This window comes from Phalangium opilio, unplaced genomic scaffold (assembly GCF_054372755.1).
Source record: "Phalangium opilio isolate 3A_F unplaced genomic scaffold, DU_Popi_V2 ptg000082l_1, whole genome shotgun sequence".
NCBI lineage: Eukaryota > Metazoa > Arthropoda > Arachnida > Opiliones > Phalangiidae > Phalangium > Phalangium opilio.
The window spans coordinates 5,823,801-5,844,725 of NW_028324189.1; the positions used below are offsets into that span (position 1 = coordinate 5,823,801).

The 20,925-nt window shown below is 35.6% G+C and overlaps 2 protein-coding genes across 3 annotated transcripts; both read right to left on the reverse strand.

Moving 5' to 3' along the window:
• Window positions 1–4,094: 4,094 nt before the first annotated feature.
• Window positions 4,095–13,043, reverse strand: LOC149651173 (uncharacterized). Its single transcript, XM_089847091.1, has 12 exons — window positions 12,450–13,043; window positions 12,172–12,309; window positions 8,365–8,508; window positions 8,190–8,309; window positions 7,981–8,100; window positions 7,199–7,324; window positions 6,996–7,127; window positions 6,284–6,686; window positions 5,811–6,052; window positions 5,277–5,450; window positions 5,093–5,212; window positions 4,095–4,581 (listed from the first exon to the last, which is right to left on the reverse strand). Exons 1-12 carry the CDS (start codon window positions 12,490–12,492, stop codon window positions 4,394–4,396), a joined length of 1,950 nt encoding a protein of 649 aa, XP_089703217.1. The 5' UTR covers window positions 12,493–13,043; the 3' UTR covers window positions 4,095–4,393.
• Window positions 13,044–14,783: 1,740 nt separating this feature from the next.
• Window positions 14,784–17,448, reverse strand: LOC149651174 (uncharacterized). 2 transcript variants are annotated; one of them, XM_089847092.1, is made up of 2 exons: window positions 16,358–17,446; window positions 14,784–16,280 (listed from the first exon to the last, which is right to left on the reverse strand). In XM_089847092.1, the coding sequence occupies exon 2, from the start codon at window positions 16,272–16,274 to the stop codon at window positions 14,826–14,828; it is 1,449 nt and encodes a 482-aa protein (XP_089703218.1). In that variant the 5' UTR covers window positions 16,275–16,280; window positions 16,358–17,446; the 3' UTR covers window positions 14,784–14,825. The 2 variants fall into 2 exon arrangements, with proteins under 2 accessions (XP_089703218.1, XP_089703219.1); XM_089847093.1 differs by having other exon boundaries at window positions 14,915–15,105; window positions 15,209–17,448.
• Between the last annotated feature and the right edge of the window lie 3,477 nt (window positions 17,449–20,925).

The window sequence follows — 20,925 nt, forward strand, 5'->3', positions numbered from 1 at the left end:
ATTTGGCCAATTTTTAATTCTCTGAATTTTCCAGATTTCCCCTGAACAGTGGAAAACCTCAACACATTCTAAACATGACTGCATTGTCAAGTAAGACCATAAGCTTATAAGATATGTTACATTAGTATGACACTTACTATACTTATTAATGCTAGAGACTTACACCTCGAGCTAGCTCGAGAACGACTAGCGAGAATTTACTACACTCGGTTAATTTTGCAGTTCATCTTCCTATTTAGTCTACACTATAAGCACCCCAGTTACCAGGTGTCGCTTTACAAGAATCTGTGACCTACGTCACATCATGACAAGCTCCAGTTTGTAACCAGTGACAAACCTATGGAACATATCTTATGAACTTATGGTAAGACTAATCATAAGTACGGGTTTACTTTGGCGTTGGTTTACTTTCAAGAATATCAAGAAAGGACACTTGAAGTAGCGATTAGCCCCTCGTCTTCTCGCCTTTTCCGGAAAGATGAAATTTCTGGCCAAATTGGGTAATGAAGACAATTTTTCACGTTCTTGTCTCGGGCTTTGAAGGAAGGGGCATTTGGCGCTTATTACGTTGAGAGGCAATCTCAGGGTATAGCGTGTACATCCGCTTTTTCTACACCGAGAGAATTTCATTTTTCGACTAGATTATTCTACACGCCGAGTTACGCCGCCTCGTCCGTCTATTTTGATGTTGATGGCTCTCTTCACACAAAATATAATAACGCAAAGCGTCATGCTACTTTTTCATATGGTACTATTTTCGAATTACGACCATGCACTTTCTTCTTCTCACCAAATTTGAAATACCTTTTAAATTGGTAACGACGATGCTTTCTTCATCAGTTGACAATTATTTATAAGTAATGTAATACTCTCTCGAATTTTGATTATATCCAAACAAGGTAGTCAAGATCATCAGGTTTATGTGTTGGTGAGTAACAGTCTAAATCTATAGTTCACCTCAGGTATAATGTGTTTATGTTCCATAAATTTGACATTACCTATACTTCGTAATGCTAGAGACTTATTAACAGCTAGTCCGCGAACGACGCGAGAATTGACTACCCTCGGTTTTGCATACAAAGGGTCATCCCCAAAACGCTCTAGAAGTTCAATAGGTAACAAACCACCCAGAATATGCGCCATGAGTTCTCCGTCAATAGCTGATACTTTTACAAGGGCTTCTAAACTTCGTACCTCGATTTGACAAGTATCATGCAAATGCCTTAATCCCTTTATGTCATTGAAACAGGTGGTAATTGTAAAATATTGTTAATGCGTGTACTAATAATCATACTTCTTCGTCCAAAACGCTTTTCTAACGTGTGAATGGCTAAGGCGTAGTTACCCTCGCCGTCAATTACAGTAGTTATGGCTTCCTCAGCCTCCCCTTCCAAAAATGAACGTAAATAAATCAACTTATCGGTATCAGAGAATTCTGGGTCTTGGTCGATGGTTCCACGAAACTGTCCCCAGAAACGTTGCCACTGGTTGCTGTCTCCATTAAACTTCTTTATCTGGATCCGAGGTCGTTTGACATTCTTCTTGCTCGTGGAGTGCGTTGCATTGCTGGATTGTCTCGAAGTCGGTCCTAATCCTGGGCCGGAGGTTACACTGGCAGCTGAGCTGGCGTTCCGTTGCATCTTATCCATATAGCGCTTTGCTCGACCCTTCCATAAGGTTATTTCGTCGAACCAATCTTCTACGTCGGCTAGCTCAATTTTCAGTTCCGCTAATTATTCCTCGTTAACCACAGGGTTTTGAAGTTCATTTTTAATGTTTTCTAACGACGTTTTAATCCGACTTCTCACTTAGCCAAATCTTTGCTCGACATTGTTCTATCTCATTAAACCAATCTGAAGTCTCATTGTCGGCACCAAAATATGTAGGTAATTTAGCTTTGGGAGAGCTTAAAGTTTTAATTACGGGTTCCGACGGACTGAAACATCGGTTCCATAAGCGCGGTTGGTTCGTTTCGGTGTTGGTAAGTGAAAAAATTGGATCGGTACAAAAAACGGGTAAAATTTAACAATTCGTTCTTTAAGAGTTAAAGAAATCGCACTTGAGTTATTTACTTTTGCTCTAATTCACGCACAGTCTATTTAAATGGTTCAAAAGTTTCTTGTTTAAATCGCGCAAAGTTTCTTAGTTTAAAATAGCACAAAAGTTCTTAAAATTTTTCTGTGGCTTTTTAGGGCTAAGCTCGCTCATATTAATTAACCACTTACTGGTTGCTCAGTTCTTATCTAGTATTCCTTGGGCCTTTTTAAAGGGGCCTAGCGCGCACAAATTATTCTTTTCAACTTATTGGTTTCACTGCTCGAGAGGATCTGAATTTTTATTTATTTTTTAGTAGGTACCTTTTTTTTCTAGGCCCATAATTCCTTTCTACAAAGGGCTTGAATCTTTTTACCTACTTTTTTTACTATTATCAAACAAATTCAAATGAAAAACATGTTTACAAAAAATATCTAAAACAACTTGAAAGGAATGTACAAGAAAATGAAACCGTGACAAAAAATTTTAAAATATTAACAATGAACATTGCTTAAAAACTTAATGATTACAAGTTTAAATATTAATTTGAAATTAACTACAGAAAATTTTACAACAAAATACTAATAAATCAAACACTTAAATTTTAAGCTAAATTATTCAATTATGATTACAAAAAATAATTTTATAAAAATTGTCCTAACTTCTAGGTCACCCCTAAAATATCTCATTATTTTACAACGACTCTCCTCGGTCAAATGCCTCTGATGTATTTAAAAAAAATCCCACCTACCGTGTAATATGGGTTTAAGAGTAAAACATAATTCCCTATTTTTTGTCCAAACTTTCGTAGAGGTTATGCCTGGTAAGGCACAGCCCACAGAGTTGCTGTGAATTTGCCCCTTTAGTTTTTAGACAAAACCCTCTATAAATAAAATGTGAAAAACCTTTCAAAAGAAATGAAGAATTTGGTAGCTCAAAGTGTCATGCTTACTGTTACTATGTTACTTACGCCTAAAGCATTTTTTAAAAAATTAATTTAAATATTTTGTTTTCCCTTCGAAACCTAGTTTATATACTGTCAATTAAAATATTTTTAATCATAAAATAATTGACGTATAAATTAGGTGTCTGCCTAGTTTTCTTTATTAGTACATAAATTTTATTTTGTTCAGTTTTCCTAGCTTTGCGGGTTTGGCGTTGACGTAACCTCAATTTCTAAGTCAATAAATCGAGGAATCTGACTAACGAGTAAAACGAGTGTAACGCTGGCACGAAATTCCAAAATAAATTTAACAAGCTGTAGCTGCCTTGCGAAAACAATCAATTAATGTCAAAAATACGTTTCAAAATATTGGCCCATCCATCAATTAAAAAACGAGAAAAACCAATCTCTTTTAAACTGTTATCTTGTCAGCCAAGGGAGGTCCCGCTTGAACAGTCAACTTAAAGGAATAATCGCACTATATTTAATACACATTAAAAAATTTTGTTTCATAGTCGTACACGGAAATAACCTTAATATGTTAAGTCTCAAGTATTATACTTTGTTTAGATTTTTGACCGATGTGGAACTACCGTTATTTAAAACAAGTTGAGAAACAAAAATATTACCTCTCCTTGGAGAGTGGAGAACTACTACAAACTTATTTACTTAGATATTTTGTTTTTGGTCCATATTGATAAGCAACTGTAGAAATTAAAATTGATGGGTTATTCAAAGCTCAATTCGTAACTTGCTTGGCGTGTAAAAACTATCCTTTTGTTACACCTCCACGATATTCAAAGTTTGCCAGCATGGCTGTTAATGTTTATCAATACTAGCCACACTGATAAAATGGAGGGTCCGAAGCTATAACCGGAAATCTATGAGAGTCAAAGTAACCTTCTTTGAAACGTAATTAAGAAGTTATATTAATTCTAATACATAGTTTTCAGACAAGGAGGATTGATACCATTCACACCAGGAGGCGAGGATACTTGGTACTCCACTTTGTCCGCAAAATTACCCTCGCCTCCTGGTGTAAATGGTATCAATCCTCCTAGTCTGAAAACTATGTATAAGGTCTGTAATCCAGATCTTCTAATAACAAAGACGTAAATAGAGGTGCTCTTCAGCGATTTATGTTTCATCATAAAGTTATACAAGAAAAATTAAAGACTTGATTAGGAAATAACAAGTTCTATTAGACGAAGTTATTTTTGTAAGGCTAAATGTCATTAAGTATAGTCAAAAATGATTAGCCATGGATTAGAAAAAGGTCGTTATAAAATTTACAAAGCGTAGGAATTAAATTTTTGTTTGATGTATAAAAGGGAAGATGCGTTGTTTAACTTACCACTAAGATTTAATAATAGAGTTTTTTATTTTTCAGTGTAATTTGAATACGATCGTAAGCTTTCATTGTGAGTCTTTTTTAAACGTAATTTTTTCGTATTGTTTAACGAGATCTTCAGTTTTTTCTACTAAAGTTCTGAGAATATTAACTTCAGCTGTTTGTTTCAATGATTCGTAATCAATTTTTTCCTCCGCTTCCAAATTTGCACTCGTATCCAATGGTATTCCATTATCGTTACGTGGACCAAATCCTACAGTACAGAATTATAAGACTTTCCATTAAGAATAAAATTGAAGTCCACGAACAAGTCTTACGAAGAAATCGTGACATGGACTTCACGTAAAGTTCGCGTGAAATTTAATGGAATAGGTCAAAGTACTTAACATTTGACCTTAGATGAAAAGCTTGCGCGAGCTTTACACCTGACTCAAAAAATGACGCGGTCCTACTCTTCAAATAGGGCCAATTAATTGGATGTTAATCGTATTTAGTCTATTTTTTAATATCGATTTTGATATCTTTTAAGTCAGGCCTTACATTTAAGGTCTAATGTTAGGCACCCTGATCTTTTCCATCAGAAAAAAGTAGAGAAGACACTGGACATTGTTGTGGTGCCGAGATGATGGTTTCTGATGTGGTTAGACCTATTATCATACCTCTTTATTCAATTTCTATTCAAGCCCACAAAGCGAGATGGGAAGAAATATTTCCTGTGTCGCTTCTATTACTTTTCTCGCAGTTAAAAAATTTGTCTTACTGACCAGTACACTTAGTACTATTTAGATCCATTTTGAAGCCTTCAAAGCACGCGCATGATGCCATATCATTCGGCCCCAAAAGACACATCTGATCACATTTGCTTCCATCGCATGAGTTATTTACTTGAGTGTAAATTTGTGGTTAAGAGTATGAAATGAATGGTCAGCGAAAGGCGTATAATTTTACCCGAGGTGTAATGTACAGCATATGAGTTACCTACTGTAACTCTCAAAATAAAGGAGCTCTCTTTCTGGACATTGTTTATTACATTGTAGTTCCTTTTATTTGCAGAATATATATCAGATGAGTTAGCTTGAGTCCAAAAAACCTGGTCTTCAAAAACGTGAATTGACAGTGGTTCTGTAAAACATGTATAAAATAACAAATTTAAATGGAAAAATTTGTTGAATTTCAATACGACTATTGGTATTTGGAAAAACCGCTCAAAATAAGATCTTAAATTAACTTTTGCATGAACATAAAGAGCACAGACAGCTTGTAGGTCAACCAATGGGTGACATAGCAAATTATTACTTATTATGTGGGAGGAACCTATTGAAATCAACATGTCTTAATACTGTCCCCGACCAAGCGGATATTTCATTCTTAACTAATTAAGACAGGAAGAGGAGAATTCCTCAAAGTGTGTCTAAAACATTCATATATGCATCAATGGAAATATGAATAATTTAACTTAAAAGCAATCAGAACATTCATTACCTTTAAAAAGATGATTTTCTGATGTAGACAATAAAACTCGTCTGGTTTTTCCATCAAGTGACGTCATCTCTATAACGCTGAGACTGGAATCAACCCAGTACAGCACTGACGTCGTTTCATCTAGAAACAAATCTATCGGACGCGATATTTCTGACGTTATGAAAGGTTTGCAATCTTTACCGTCCATTTTGGATTTATATATTCCTTTGTAACGTTCCCCCAAATTAGCGTAGTAGAAATATCTGAAACAAATATACATAAATGTGGGTTTCTTAAAAGTATTATTATTATTTTTTTTTGAAAATTGGAATAGTTTTTGGTTTCAATATTTTTTTTTAACTTTCAAATCCGCCCTTGAGATTCAATGATTTCATTAACCCCCGTCGCCCCGTGTATTCCTCCTGGTTACATCGAAGTGGGGTATTCCATGCACCCGTGTATTTAAAGATAAAATTAAGAACAACGATACATACCTATTTTGAGCGTCAATCACGATACTAGACGGGAAATCCGCTACAATTTTTAATAGCGTTCTTTCATTGCTTGAAAACATATTGTAAACTATAACCGATGATTTTTGGGAATCAGTGATGTAAACTTTCCGACTAACGTAATCTATCGCCATATCTTCGGGATTTCCTCCTGTTACTTGCAACAAAGCCGTCGGTGGTGTCTTGTTCGACAGAGGAATGCTTAGCAGTGTTCCACCAGCAGGATACGTTTCCAGAACTAATATTCCATCAGTTAGTGGATCAAACAAAATAGTTTTTATAACGGTTTTAAGTCGACTTGTTAAATAATATTTGCTTTCGCTGATCATAACTTTCACGTAAATATCGTTGTTTTCCGTCAGATACACTATTTTAGTGTTTCCATCTGAAAGAATACAACGACCCCATAATGTTTTCTTATCACGAAGGACATTTTTCGTTCACTTAGTAAATAATAAGCAATATTTTAGTGCAAAACACTCCATTACATCAATGTATGTCGTTGACTAAAACTCTAAAATAATAATGGTATCACTGACATGGTCTCGTCTATTTTGTAGAGCTCTGCATAGTGGTCTCATGGTTATTTGGTTATGGGTCAGTTTGGTCTCGCGATGCTAAAAACTGATTTGAACCGAACTGTGGGTAACCTTAGTTCTAATACAAACGGTAAACATATGGCTTTCATTCATACATTCAACTTCGCAACTCGGTGCCTCTTCATTTGTTGAAATATATCCAGATATACATTCGCAAGAGTAATTTCCAACATTATTTTTGCATGTTTGACTACAAACACGAGGAATTTCCAAACATTCATCAATATCTAAAAGTTCGTGATATTATTTAACAATGCTTTAGCTTTGCGATATCCTTAGCAGACAAGATGTGTTTTACCGTTGCATGTTGAATTATTTATGTTAAGTTGATAGCCACTATGGCAGGAACAAGAATATGAACCTTCACTGTTCGTGCAAATTTGCTCGCAAGTGTTCAAAGTAGAACTACCGCATTCGTCAATGTCTGAAAGTAAAACCATAAGTTTATCATGCCTCTAAGTAGAGAAATGGCTGATCCTCCTATGGCAATAGTGTTTGTCTGGCTCCCTTTAATGAAATCCTATACTTTCTCCATATCATTTATCACCTCAACTTCAATACAAAATTGTACCGCCTAGCCTAGAGTTTCTTTTATCCCTTTTAGAATGTTTCAGGACCGAAACCGCTTCTATCTCACGAGAGAGAGGGATTTTGGGGTTGCTTAAGTAAAATTCGTTCCCCCCAATGCCTGCCTATAGGAAACGTAAAAATCTCCTTTATTCCATTGGAGGATTTTTTTTTTCGTGAGACCAATTTAGTAATCGTCTCGACCGCTTGGTGGCTGCACCGCGACAGAAATTTCAAAATTTTCTCTCTTCGGATCTTAGCGCTATACGAGTTCTGACGTCACAGTAGCCTGCAGAAGATGCCCAGTTGTAGCCCATATTTGTGTACTTAGAGGCATGATAAACTTATGGTAAAACCGAACATTTCAAAAACTGACTAAGATGAAAAATAAACTTTTCATTTTTCAAGTGCATGATTGTTTTGTACGGTGTCATTAATTTAGGTTGATATTGATTACGTAAAGGTATTTTAGGTTTCGTTTGATTTACCGTCTATTTGCAAATAATACTTAACCTTCACACTTTGATTGATCTTCAGAAAGTGTATAGCCAATGTAACAGGAACATTTGTAAGTACCAATTAAATTGGTGCAAATGTGATCACATGTACCAAATTCTTCACATTCGTTTATATCTAAAGATAAAAATACTTTTTTTTTTTAAATTTGAATGTGTCGTGAGAATGTCGGACATGTAATTGGGGAAGAATTAAATTAAATTTACCAGTGCAGTTGAAAAGATTATGAACTTTATAACCGGTTTGGCAAAGGCAACGAAACGAACCCTCTGTGTTCAAGCAATAATCACTACATGGACTTCTCGGGCTTGCACATTCGTCTATGTCTACGAATACACTGCATAAATTTTCATAATTTAATATGTATTTCTTAAAAAAAACCTTTGCAGTATGGTACAGTTCCCGTGTAAATGAACCCTGGTTTAAGGCACTGAAATACGTCTTCCTTTGTATCATATCGCAAGCCTAGTTTTTCAACAATGGTGTTTCTGAATTTGGCCCGTTGTGCAGATCCGGTCCAAGAATCTAACAGTTTTTCAAAACAATGAGCGAAGAGCATATCGCGGTTAACATCTATCTATTCAATTCTCGTTGGGTTGACACGGTGTATAGGCTTGTCCTCTATTGAACCCATTTAATCATAGGTACTTTAAGTCTAATACACTTTTGGTAGCATTAGACATTGAGAAGTTGCTTAGTTTTATTTGATTTGGTTAAGCTAGATTTGTCTGATTACGTGAAGTACAAAGAAAAACAAGTTGGGAAACCAAAATGAACCTCTCCGAGTCGAGACGCGATTAAAGGGTTTTTCTTATATAATTATATAAATATAATTGATATTAATTATTTTAATCGTCAGTAATTTAGATTATTTCTAGTTAAATCGTTTTAAGAAACTTTATTCCTAAAATCATTTTAAACATAGCTATTGTTGACGTTTGAATTCAAGCGTATGCCTCTGTAACAATTTTTGGAAATTTAAACCTAGCCGATCGCCGCTTAAGGGGTCGACTAATCTGCAGGTACTCTGAATGTCTGAAATGCAGTCCACGGTAGGAAACCTACTATTTATAGTATGCAGGTTCGGTTCACATTTACAAATATAAGAAAGCAATACTATAATTCATTGCCTAACATACAGTCGAACAAAATTAGAGTTTCAACTCTGAAATCGGTTGACTAAAACGCAGTACTCTGAAATGCAGTCCTCGAAAATTATTATATAAACTCTGAAATCTTTTGACTAAAACGCAGTACTCTGAAATGCAGTCCTCGAATATTATTAATTTCAACTCTGAAATCGGTTGACTAAAGTGCAGTACTCTGAAAAGCAGTCCACGAAAATAATAAATTTCAACTCTGAAATCGGTTGACTAAAACGCAGTACTCTGAAATGCAGTCCTCGAAAATTATTATATAAACTCTGAAATCTATTGACTAAAACGCAGTACTCTGAAATGCAGTCATCGAAAATTATTATATAAACTCTCTATTGACTAAAACGCAGTACTCTGAAAAGCAGTCCACGAAAATAATACATTTCAACTCTGAAATCTCTTGACTAAAATGCAGTACTCTGAAATGCAGTCCTCGAAAATTATTATTTTCAACTCTGAAATCTATTGACTAAAATGCAGTACTCTGAAATGCAGTCCTCGAATATTATTATTTTCAACTCTGAAATCTTTTGACTAAAACGCAGTACTCTGAAATGCAGTCCTCGAAAATAATAAATTTCAACTCTGAAATCTATTGACTAAAATGCAGTACTCTGAAATGCAGTCCTCTATACTATTAATTTCAACTCTGAAATCTCTTGACTAAAATGCAGTACTCTGAAAAGCAGTCCACGAAAATAATAAATTTCAAATCTGAAATCGGTTGACTAAAACGCAGTACTCTGAAATGCAGTTCTCGAAAATTATTATTTTCAACTCTGAAATCTTTTGACTAAAACGCAGTACTCTGAAATGCAGTCCTCGAATATTATTAATTTCAACTCTGAAATCGGTTGACTTAAGGGCAGTACTCTGAAAAGCAGTCCACGAAAATAATAAATTTCAACTCTGAAATCGGTTGACTCAAACGCAGTACTCTGAAATGCAGTCCTCGAATATTATTAATTTCAACTCTGAAATCGGTTGACTTAAGGGCAGTACTCTGAAAAGCAGTCCACGAAAATAATAAATTTCAACTCTGAAATCGGTTGACTCAAACGCAGTACTCTAAAATGCAGTCATCGAATATTATTAATTTCAACTCTGAAATCGGTTGACTAAAGTGCAGTACTCTGAAAAGCAGTCCACGAAAATAATAAATTTCAACTCTGAAATCGGTTGACTAAAACGCAGTACTCTGAAATGCAGTCCTCGAAAATTATTATATAAACTCTGAAATCTTTTGACTAAAACGCAGTACTCTGAAATGCAGTCCTCGAATATTATTAATTTCAACTCTGAAATCGGTTGACTAAAGTGCAGTACTCTGAAAAGCAGTCCACGAAAATAATAAATTTCAACTCTGAAATCGGTTGACTAAAACGCAGTACTCTGAAATGCAGTCCTCGAAAATTATTATATAAACTCTGAAATCTATTGACTAAAACGCAGTACTCTGAAATGCAGTCATCGAAAATTATTATATAAACTCTCTATTGACTAAAACGCAGTACTCTGAAAAGCAGTCCACGAAAATAATACATTTCAACTCTGAAATCTCTTGACTAAAATGCAGTACTCTGAAATGCAGTCCTCGAAAATTATTATTTTCAACTCTGAAATCTATTGACTAAAATGCAGTACTCTGAAATGCAGTCCTAGAAAATTATTATTTTCAACTCTGAAATCTATTAATAATATTCGAGGACTGCATTTCAGAGTACTGCGTTTTAGTCAAAAGATTTCAGAGTTGAAAATAATAATTTTCGACGACTGCATTTCAGAGTACTGCGTTTTAGTCAACCGATTTCAGAGTTGAAATTAATAATTTTCGAGGACTGCATTTCAGAGTACTGCGTTTTAGTCAAAAGATTTCAGAGTAGTATTTAATAATTTTCGTGGACTGTTTTTCAGAGTACTGCATTTTAGTCAACCGATTTCAGAGTTGAAATTAATAATTTTCGAGGACTGCATTTCAGAGTACTGCATTTTAGTCAAGAGATTTCAGAGTTGAAATTAATAGTTTTCGAGGACTGCATTTCAGAGTACTGCGTTTTAGTCAAAAGATTTCAGAGTTCGAAATATTAATTTTTGAGGACTGCATTTCAGAGAACTGCGTTTTAGTCAACCGATTTCAGAGTTGAAATTTATTATTTTCATGGACTGCTTTTCAGAGTACTGCACTTTAGTCAACCGATTTCAAAGTTGAAATTAATAATATTCGAGGACTGCATTTCAGAGTACTGCATTTTAGTCAAGAGATTTCAGAGTTGAAATTAATAGTTTTAGAGGACTGCATTTCAGAGTACTGCATTTTAGTCAAGAGATTTCAGAGTTGAAATTAATAGTTTTAGAGGACTGCATTTCAGAGTAGTGCATTTTAGTCAATAGATTTCAGAGTTGAAATTAATAGTTTTAGAGGACTGCATTTCAGAGTACTGCATTTTAGTCAATAGATTTCAGAGATGAAAATAATAATTTTCTAGGACTGCATTTCAGAGTACTGCATTTTAGTCAAGAGATTTCAGAGTTGAAACTCTAATTTTGTTCGACTGTATGTTAGTCAATGAATTATAGTATTGCTTTCTTATATTTGTAAATGTGAACCGAACCTGCATACTACAAATAGTAGGTTTCCTACCTTGGACTGCATTTCAGACATTCAGAGTACCTGCAGATTAGTCGACCCCCCGCTTAATTCTTAATTGTGAGTAGAAGCCAAAAATTTCTTTCTGCGCACACATTTGCTCCAATTTGCCAACTGCGAACGCAGTGACTGACACACACACAGAAACGCCCAGTGTAATACCTCTCCGTGACGTCATAGTCACTCGGAGAGGTTAAAAGAAAGGATATTGCGCTTTATACTTTGGCAATTGTGAGTAACTACCTATTTGCCAACCACGCTTTTTAAACAGAAGTCATGTAAACCATAACAAGAAAGAAAATAACTCGTTGCTGCTTAAAATCTCTTCCATAAGCAATTCAGCCTATAACCAAAAAATTCCACTTTTAGTGGTAATATGTTTACGTTGACAATCATATAATCCTTCATCCGATCCATCTCGACAATCTCTATTACGATCGCAAATTTGCAAAAAGCCTATGCACTTGTCTTCGGTAGTGCATTTAAATTGAGAACTTGGACATGTAAATTCGCAAACTCCAACTGAAATTAGAAGTAATTTCAAAATATCACGTTTGTTATTTTACACAATTGTGAAGTTGACAGGCAGACCAATCAAAAATGCACTTAGCTGCGTCAGTGTTAATTTTAAACTATACCAAATTCAACTAAACCATACGAACCTATCACGCAAGAAGCGAGAAACACTGTGTGTATTTTCCACATTCTAAAGTCAAACGGAGTTAAAAACCCTTGAAAACTTCTTAGTTTAAAGAATTACTTAATATATATGTCGACGAGAAGAGAAATTTAGTTGATCGTGTTAAAACTTAAACTAAAACTAATAATTACGCTTATATGTAAAAGCATTATTATAATCGCATCCGGAAGTTAAGATAACACGCAGGCTAAACTATTTCCTGAAATATATACGGGATTTACGAGAGGTATTTCTGTGGGCGCTGCCATAACCTGTCGGCGGCCTTTAGTTAGTGGCTGACATTCCCTGTCGTCGAACGCGCTCCGTAGCCTTGGCAGAACAACTCTCCGAAAAGGGGGCGGTAACCTCGTAAGTCCCGTATATGGACCGAAAAAATGTTAATCTTAAATAATACACAAAGGAAACGCGATAAAACTTTACGCTCTTTCAGTACAGTCAAGAGAAAGTAGAATTAAGGCTATGCATTTTGATGCTTGTCTAGCCATTTCATTTTCCATTCAACAATCACTTATAAGTAGACGAAAGGTCAGGATTATTTATAATTATCACCACGAGCGACTTTTAGTTCGATTGCTTTTTATTTTCTCCACAAACCTTCGTCTTTTTCTATGTCATCTTGGCATTAATTAGTTTTAGCTTTCACCGGTCTCATTTGTTCTACACATTTGGTTTTCAGAATAAAATTTAAGACATGCCAGTAGTTTAAGCTGGTTCAAATTTCAATACTACGACGACAAATGCAAATGCAGGCTAATAAAATTAGATATGTATAAATCGGTATATTAAAGCGATATTTAGTAAATTAGTAATTTACGCAATATGGCGTTAAATTACTGTATTTGTGCTGTGATAAAATAACTGTTAATTAGCATAAATACCATTGAGATTAGGCATTTTTAGCATTCTATATTTCAATATTTTTAATTATACACTGGTAATATCCCAAATACCGCCTTAATTAGTGGCTTTACAATGATTTTTAAACACTCAATTAGCTGCATATTTCGATGTAAGGCTGTAAGTTACCTATTTAAAGCATACCATTTTTATCAATGAAAATGATAGGCCTAACATAAAATATTTACAAATCAAAATTTCCATTAGCATACCATGAAAAATATCGATTTTATACCACGGTACTTTAACCAACAACAAAAGGTTTAAACACTTATTTGATTATTTTCAATTACGCGATAAATTAAAAACCGAACGGTACTGTAATTAAATTGATTTTTGATAAATGACGTATTATCATATGGTATCAGTAAACCTTTAATGTTAAGCGACAAACAAGCAGCTGCAGTGGGAAAAAAGGTAAACATAATGAATCATTTATTTCTGACGTGAAAATCGTTAGTGGGCCAATTTATCGGCTAGACACGAAAACGCCTCGTTCACGCACCAACGAATATCTATCTCTAAGCCCTCCGGATAATATATTATTAAGCCATCTATGTACGTATGTACACTTTCTAAACCGGCTTAAAGCCAAATTTAAACCTTAGAGATGATCCTAAATTAAACTACGTTTAAGAAGAGGCTCGAAAAGGGATCGCGAGCAAATATTTATGAGTGTTTGGTTAAGAAACTATAACGTAGATTATGAGGCCGGTGTTGGTTAGTTGGTTGGTTGGTTGGTTCGTGTGAAGTCGAGGAACACAAAAAACCAGGTTCGCTAATGTACTGTTTAAGAAAATGTAATCTTTTGCGTTTGTCTTTTTTGGTTTTGTTCAATTATTCTGCCAGGTTGAATAGAGTAAGAGGGCTTCAGGGCGATATTAAATCGCAAGAAATTTTCATGACAATAGCTGAAGACCAACTTTATGGTTTCATTTTAAGAACAGTTTATCATATGAGCTTATAAGCTAATTTATTAATTCTAAACTTTAATCAAATCTCTATGAGGTATAAGAAAATTCTTAATTCTAAAATTTTATTAAACATTTAAAAGTAAATGTAAGACGCACGCAGATTGTATTATTACCTAATCGAAGGTTTATGCTTGTTCTTAGTCGAAAAAGGGCAGTGGGGAAACGTTTCTCGAAAATTTATCATCACGATTTTGAAAACAATTTTACAAGCATGTATAATTACAGGTTAACTAAAATTCTTCAAGAGTTAATATTTAATGATAGCTCTTTATGAACCAAGTTATAGGATTACTACAATATTCGCCGTCATTTGTGGGACCTTTGTTTTTACGAATCTAGGTAAAAAAATCCAAAGAAATAAAATCTAGCCCTGAAAAGTCCATGGTAAAAAAATCCAAAGAAATAAAATCCAGAAACTAAAAAAGTAAGGGAAAAAAAATCCAAATTTTTTATTGTTCCATACTATTTTATCGAAACCTAATATTATGCGAAATCGCTTTTAAAAAATTGGGAATGTCTCGCGTTCCACTAACATATTCTTCACACAGTAGTTTCAGCTTTGCTTGTAAATCCGAATATTTTCGTTTCTTCTTCGGTGGTAAATTCCCCAACACACGTTGGGCCAACTTGGTTTCGTCGGAGGAGAGTTCTAATCGCATCTTCTCTATAAGGGTCCAAATGACGGGATGTTTCTGGCAAACTAAATTTGAAAATCGATGGTTCCAACCCTCGCATTCGTTGTTAGTCCTGTCGGCGTCATTTAAAGTGGTTTCGTGGACGTTCCAAAGGTTTGGTGGAAACATTGGTTTAATTTTTCGAAGTTTAAAAGTCGCAGCAGAGTCTTTATTACCTATTCTTCGAAACGATCCATTGACATAAGTAGAATCAAAATACGTGAGAAGATCGGTTGCTTCTTCTGGCATAACAGACTTTAGGTAATCCATGCCCTTTGAGACGTCCAATACTGGTAAAAATGCAAGAGCATCAAGCTTACCAACGAAATGGCTAAATTCCTCGTCACGTCTGTAGGTCGTTTCTAGCCCGAGTGATTGAATCTTCCTATGAGTGCTTTGTGTTAAATGGTAGAAGCAGCCGCGAACCTCAATATCTTCGCCTAGAACAGATTTTGCCGCTTGTATAACTGCTTTTTCGAAATCTACGTTTATGAAGATTGGATTAGGGCATAAGTCTTTCGCGGCACATTCGTCGAGAAGGGTGACAAACAATTCTTTATAAGTTCGTTCTGATTTACTTTCCAGCAAACAGTAAACCACTGTTGTAAAAACTTTGTTCACTTGAACTCGAATAATATACATTTGTAAAAACTGCTTCGGAGCCAAAGAAAAATTTCCGTCCATAAACCATGCAGAAGCACTACAAAGATTGCGAAGACCGTCATCCGTGGCAAAAATTAAGATTCGTTCATCCGCATCTTGACCATTATCGCTTAGCAAAAATCTTTCACGTTTCGGCTCCCCGGTAGTGCACCAGATACCTTCGATCTTCAAGTCTCTGATAGAGCTTGGATTATTTGGATGGTTTGATGTTCTTTGGTTTCTGATGTTCCTTTTAACAGTGTTTTCAGGTGGCATTACGGCTTTAGTTTCATCATCCAGTTGTGAGACGGCTTCCGCAAATAACTCCGACGGTTTTATACGAGATGCCTTTGCTTTTTCTTTCACCTTTCCTAAGCATTTGGCAACCTCCACAGCTTTCCTATCCGATGGGTGATTGTGACAGTGAATTACTTTGGGTTCCTTGACGTCCAAAGTAGTCTTCATAATCGTCTTGCACTTTAAGGAACTGGCTTTAGCACAACGCCAACGTATTTGGGTGCGCCCGCGAACCTGAAGAACGTACATATTCCCTTCAAAACAAATTTTTTCCTTGCCCTTGTTTGATTTAATAATCTCCATGACAAACTGACAATGAGAACATCGAATAGCTTGCTATTTAATGGAAATTTCATTTGAGATTTTTTTGGCGTAGTTTTTTTTACCAATGGATTTTTTTTCCGCTGGATTTTTTTTTTTAGATTTTTTTTCCGTGGATTTCTTGGTTATTTACACGTTACTCGGCGGTCTAATTCCCATACTCTATTCTTAAACATCCTCGCTTCTGTATAAAATTAGAACAAAATATTGTAGATATTAGATAGATATTATAGATAACAATTGAATGAATCATTTACACCCATTGCGGGATTTTCCTTTGTTGCGGATTACCTAGAAATAATGCTTGGAAGGTTCTGGCCATTGATCTACTCTCTTTTGGTTTTTGTATTGTCTGAACAGAGAGAAAAGCGATTGGGAACTAAACAGCAATTCCCTTTTAACGGAATGGGTCCCGTTGATCTACAACCGAACATTCTTCACGTGTAATTGCGACCCTTCCTTAAACACTACACCGCGGCTAGAAACTTAGGATAGCTCGTCTGAAATATTAATAGCGGAAACCTGGGGGAGCTTAAGAATCGCCGTCCACGTCGTAAATTGCAATTTATACGGCATGAAATGACACGGACGATCGTGCTTAACCGAAAATGCCCATATCATTCCATTCGCTTTCCACAAAGAGTACAATGCTAAGTCAAACCCGTAATAGACCATTTCGATGTAACTATAGCAGGGAAAGACACGGCATAAAACTTTGCCTTCGATCTCGTTTTTGGGCGCGTGCGCTGTAGTGCTATTGAATGAAATCGAAACGGTTCATTCAGAGCCTTGGCGAGTTCAGTGACAAGATGGGCACATGTATTCTTGTCAGATGAGGCCTTGGTATTTTGTCAATGACGTACCTATTGAGCAAACAGAGATGTTTTCTAATAATTCAATTATTAAGTTGGCGTTTACCGTGGTGCTAGTCGTGGTATTCACATCATCGGGAGCGAGGGTAACAGATGGATTTGCCTTTTGCCTAGAATAATTTTTGTATGGAGAACGGAACGAGACAAATATTCGTTCATTCATTTCAATTCGGGAAAAGGCGAAGAATTGAAACTGGTCTATGCTCGCACACAATAAATGTGTCGTTCTTCTGACAATTAGTCACATTCTCGGTGAAAGTCGTATCCAATTGCATGTGCTTGCCATAAGGGTATGTTTACTAAGACGTAGTTTATTATTTAAAAAACAAAACAAAAACCGCTATGAGAACAGGTAGTTTTAGTAATAGATATGGATGGACCTGCCTAAAACGTTTTGATGGATTCCAAGGCGCTCAAAGACTATTTCGTTTTATGGTGATTGAGTGTTTGGAAATTGAAATGGTGTATAATCTTCTTGAATTTCTTTTAGAAAAAAAAGACAAATAGATAAATCCCATTTAGATGGAGCTAAAGGAACATCCGAAAGCTTTTTCCTACAAATTCGAAAGGTGTTCCCCCCACTATAGCCATCACGCCAGATATCGTGCACACACAACAAACGCTTAAAGAACACGAACCCTTAAAGGCTCCATCATATGAAAATGTCAGGTATCAGAGAAGTGACTGACGGAAAAATGGATGGATGAAGCTTTTCACAGCTGCGTATTTAACCAAAAGGAGAAAAAGTGATTGTCCATCGCTAAGTATGACAGTCAATGAGATACGATAAATTAAAAATGTGTTTTCTAGTAAAATCTGTCTGTTTATTACATGGAAATAAACCTTTCTTAAGAAATTAAGAGTTGCGGCAATGGAAATTTTAAAGTTATCGCTATTACTCTGACAAGTTGATTGCTGGTTATGTTTGATTAGTTTTAAGTTCCTCCGATGACGTGCATATAAGTAGCTAAGTGAAATGATCATATATTTTGAAGCACGTGTACGGTTTCAAATCAAAGTGATTATTTGCAAAACTATAATATAATTTTAATAAGCAAAACCCACGTGCAATTAGTTCATGAAATAGTTCCAGTTTATTTGATTGCCTGAAGCAAATGCGTGCAAGTCAAATCTAATCAGCCATTCTACGAAATTACTCCTATGGGAGCCGCGAAGAAGTAAATTTAAGAGTGATACATCATACAGTAAAAGGATTTCTGAAACTTCACTTAATTTCGGCATTTCCGATGGTTAGGTAAGGCGATGAGTGAGAGTGTGCCATCTAGCGGAGGATAAGTTGGTTGTAGCCGGATCTCTGATAAATGCCCGTATTGGTCAAATGAAGATCAATTGCCGGTAGGTCGTGGAATAGGAAGCTTGGCCCATTATGGGCCGCGCTCCCACCAACAGAGAACAGAGAGTTAGAGGGGTTCGAGCCCATTTTTTACGCCAACTACAATTTATTATAGCGTGGCACGCATAGTGCATAGGGGCTGCTTAGGTAAGGGACTATAAGTGGCTGGCCATCAAGCTACGAGCTAGAAAGAGAAATGTTCTCTAGATCCGTATAGAAAGACGGCGCAACATAAATTTTGCAAAATGGGAAAGATTAATTCCAGGGTTCCGTTCCTACTTGCTGCACCAAAAATAATCACGACAAAGAAAGAATTTTAAAGCACCTATATAACGTATCAACAAGAAGTATGACACTTTACGAGTAAAATATGAATCTCCATTGAAACCAACTTGTTATTTTGCTACGCTTTCGTAAAAACCGACCTATGATGGAGAACCAGTATATGAAGCCACCAATGTGGTGATGCAGTGCTCGTGAACATATTAAATTTAAAGCCAATAGTTTAAAAAATAGTAATGTCTCATTTCTAGAAGAAATATTCCTATATCATAAAATGGCCTATCAATTTAACTCAACAGTCCCTTATTAATCCTAATTATAATTAGATACGCACGAATTTATTAAAACGTTGATATATAATTTGGATTAATAATTATCTTTAGGTTCTTATTTTAAAAAGCAATTCGTTTTTCAAAGCTTTCCATTATCATAATATAATACTCGATAAATCAAGAATAGTTCCGAGTATTTATCGCTATACCTATAAACTGAGCGGCAACGAGATTTCCATCCAAAGGTCGGACAGTCGCCATTATTATCAAAGTTACTAAAAGCAAAATGAAGCGTTTTATCATCAACTGTCCATCCTGAAAGTAGGTTTGTGATGCCAGAACGAATTAAAGGAGGTTGAGTAAAGTCATCCATCGTAAGTGACGGAGCTAGTTTTGTTTTAACTTTTAATCGGATATTGTTGATAAATGGCTGCTGGGGATACACGCACGCGGGGAACTCGTTTGTAGATTCGCGGCGTGGGGGACGCACCCCCTAAAGCGCCAAAAAATTAATATTCTCAGGAACGATCCGATGCCCCCAACAATGAAAAATGCTCTTCTCCTCTTCACACCACTCTCAGTTGTATCAGAAGGTAGTTATTAGAAGTTTCAATCTTAAACAAACTTTTACTTAGCTACACTTGTTGGGCTATTTAATTTGAAATCATCCGCATATTGTGTAATAGAAAAAGTACAAAGGATGACCAAATAAAATGTGAAAGGTTGGCATATAATCAGAAGTTGAAGGGTCATGGGGAAGCCCAATAACACGTGTGCAATTGCACTGAAACCCTTGCGCAAACCCTCTCATTGTGTACCATACATATTGTTGTTACGTTATGAAGTTTGTATCTTTGTTGGTTATATTATTTATGGTGATATGCATTAAGCTCAATTTTAGCCACTTGCGCATTGATATGATCGACATACCCTCACAGTTTCAAAGATAATGTAATGTTTTTAAGACAATGACCATTCAATTTATTTCACAGTTAGTTTCTTATACTGTGATTGAGATTAAGTTAGAGCCATATCCACTTGCAATTGATCATCGATGACATCAATTTGGAACTTCGCTGATATACCTTCGGAATTCCCATGATAATAAAATATTATGAAGTCTTCAGTATTTATCTAATTATCAAGACCTTTTGTGTTAATAATCTACTTCCATCGAATAGCTTCGTCTACAAGTCTACGGGCCAAGAATGGGGAAAGTTGTGGCACACAATCTCTGTGCGTGTGGCTGGAAGTCTGATCGTTTTAAGGAAAATTTATTACTCGTCATATTTTTACATTTTTCTGGTGGCCTTTGCTTAGTTGGGTGTGTGTACGCGGCGGAGGGCGTGGTTTGGCGCTAATCGTTCCAGCCAAGATTAATTATCCCACCGAGTAATTATTCACCGCATTGGTAATGAATAGCGCTGACCCCGAGGGGTCCGATATTTACACAAAATCTCATATAAATCTTTCACACAAAATCATTAAACTTTTAAGAAAATCTCAAAATCTTCGAAGATCATGAAATCCTCTACGCTTCAGTTTCTGGAATATTGGACCCCTCGGTTGATAAAATTGCAGCGTTTGTTCTAAAAATTAAAGATTATTAAAAACTTGTCACTGTACCTAATCTACTTTTTACTCCAAAAGCCTTGGAAACTGAGACATATAAGATTTGGAACCTATCAGAGAAAATCTAGTGTCAGGACATTCACATTCATGTTTTAACCCTATCTAATAACAACAGCTCCGGTCTGTCTTTAAAATCACGATGAATTAGGGTTATGATTACATATATTGTCCAATCATTGAATTGCGATTATTCCACTTATTTGAATGAAACTAAATCTTAT

Excerpts from the sequence above, each read along its gene's own strand:
- LOC149651174 (XM_089847092.1), bottom strand. The coding sequence starts at position 16,274 with ATGGAGATTATTAAATCAAACAAGGGCAAGGAAAAAATTTGTTTTGAA.
- LOC149651173 (XM_089847091.1), bottom strand. The coding sequence starts at position 12,492 with ATGTGGAAAATACACACAGTGTTTCTCGCTTCTTGCGTGATAG. Across the intron at positions 6,687-6,995 it reads ACCGAGTTGCGAAGTTGAAT|ATGGAAACACTAAAATAGTG; the intron begins GTATGAATGAAA and ends GTATTCTTTCAG. Across the intron at positions 5,451-5,810 it reads AGAAAATCATCTTTTTAAAG|AACCACTGTCAATTCACGTT; the intron begins GTAATGAATGTT and ends CATGTTTTACAG.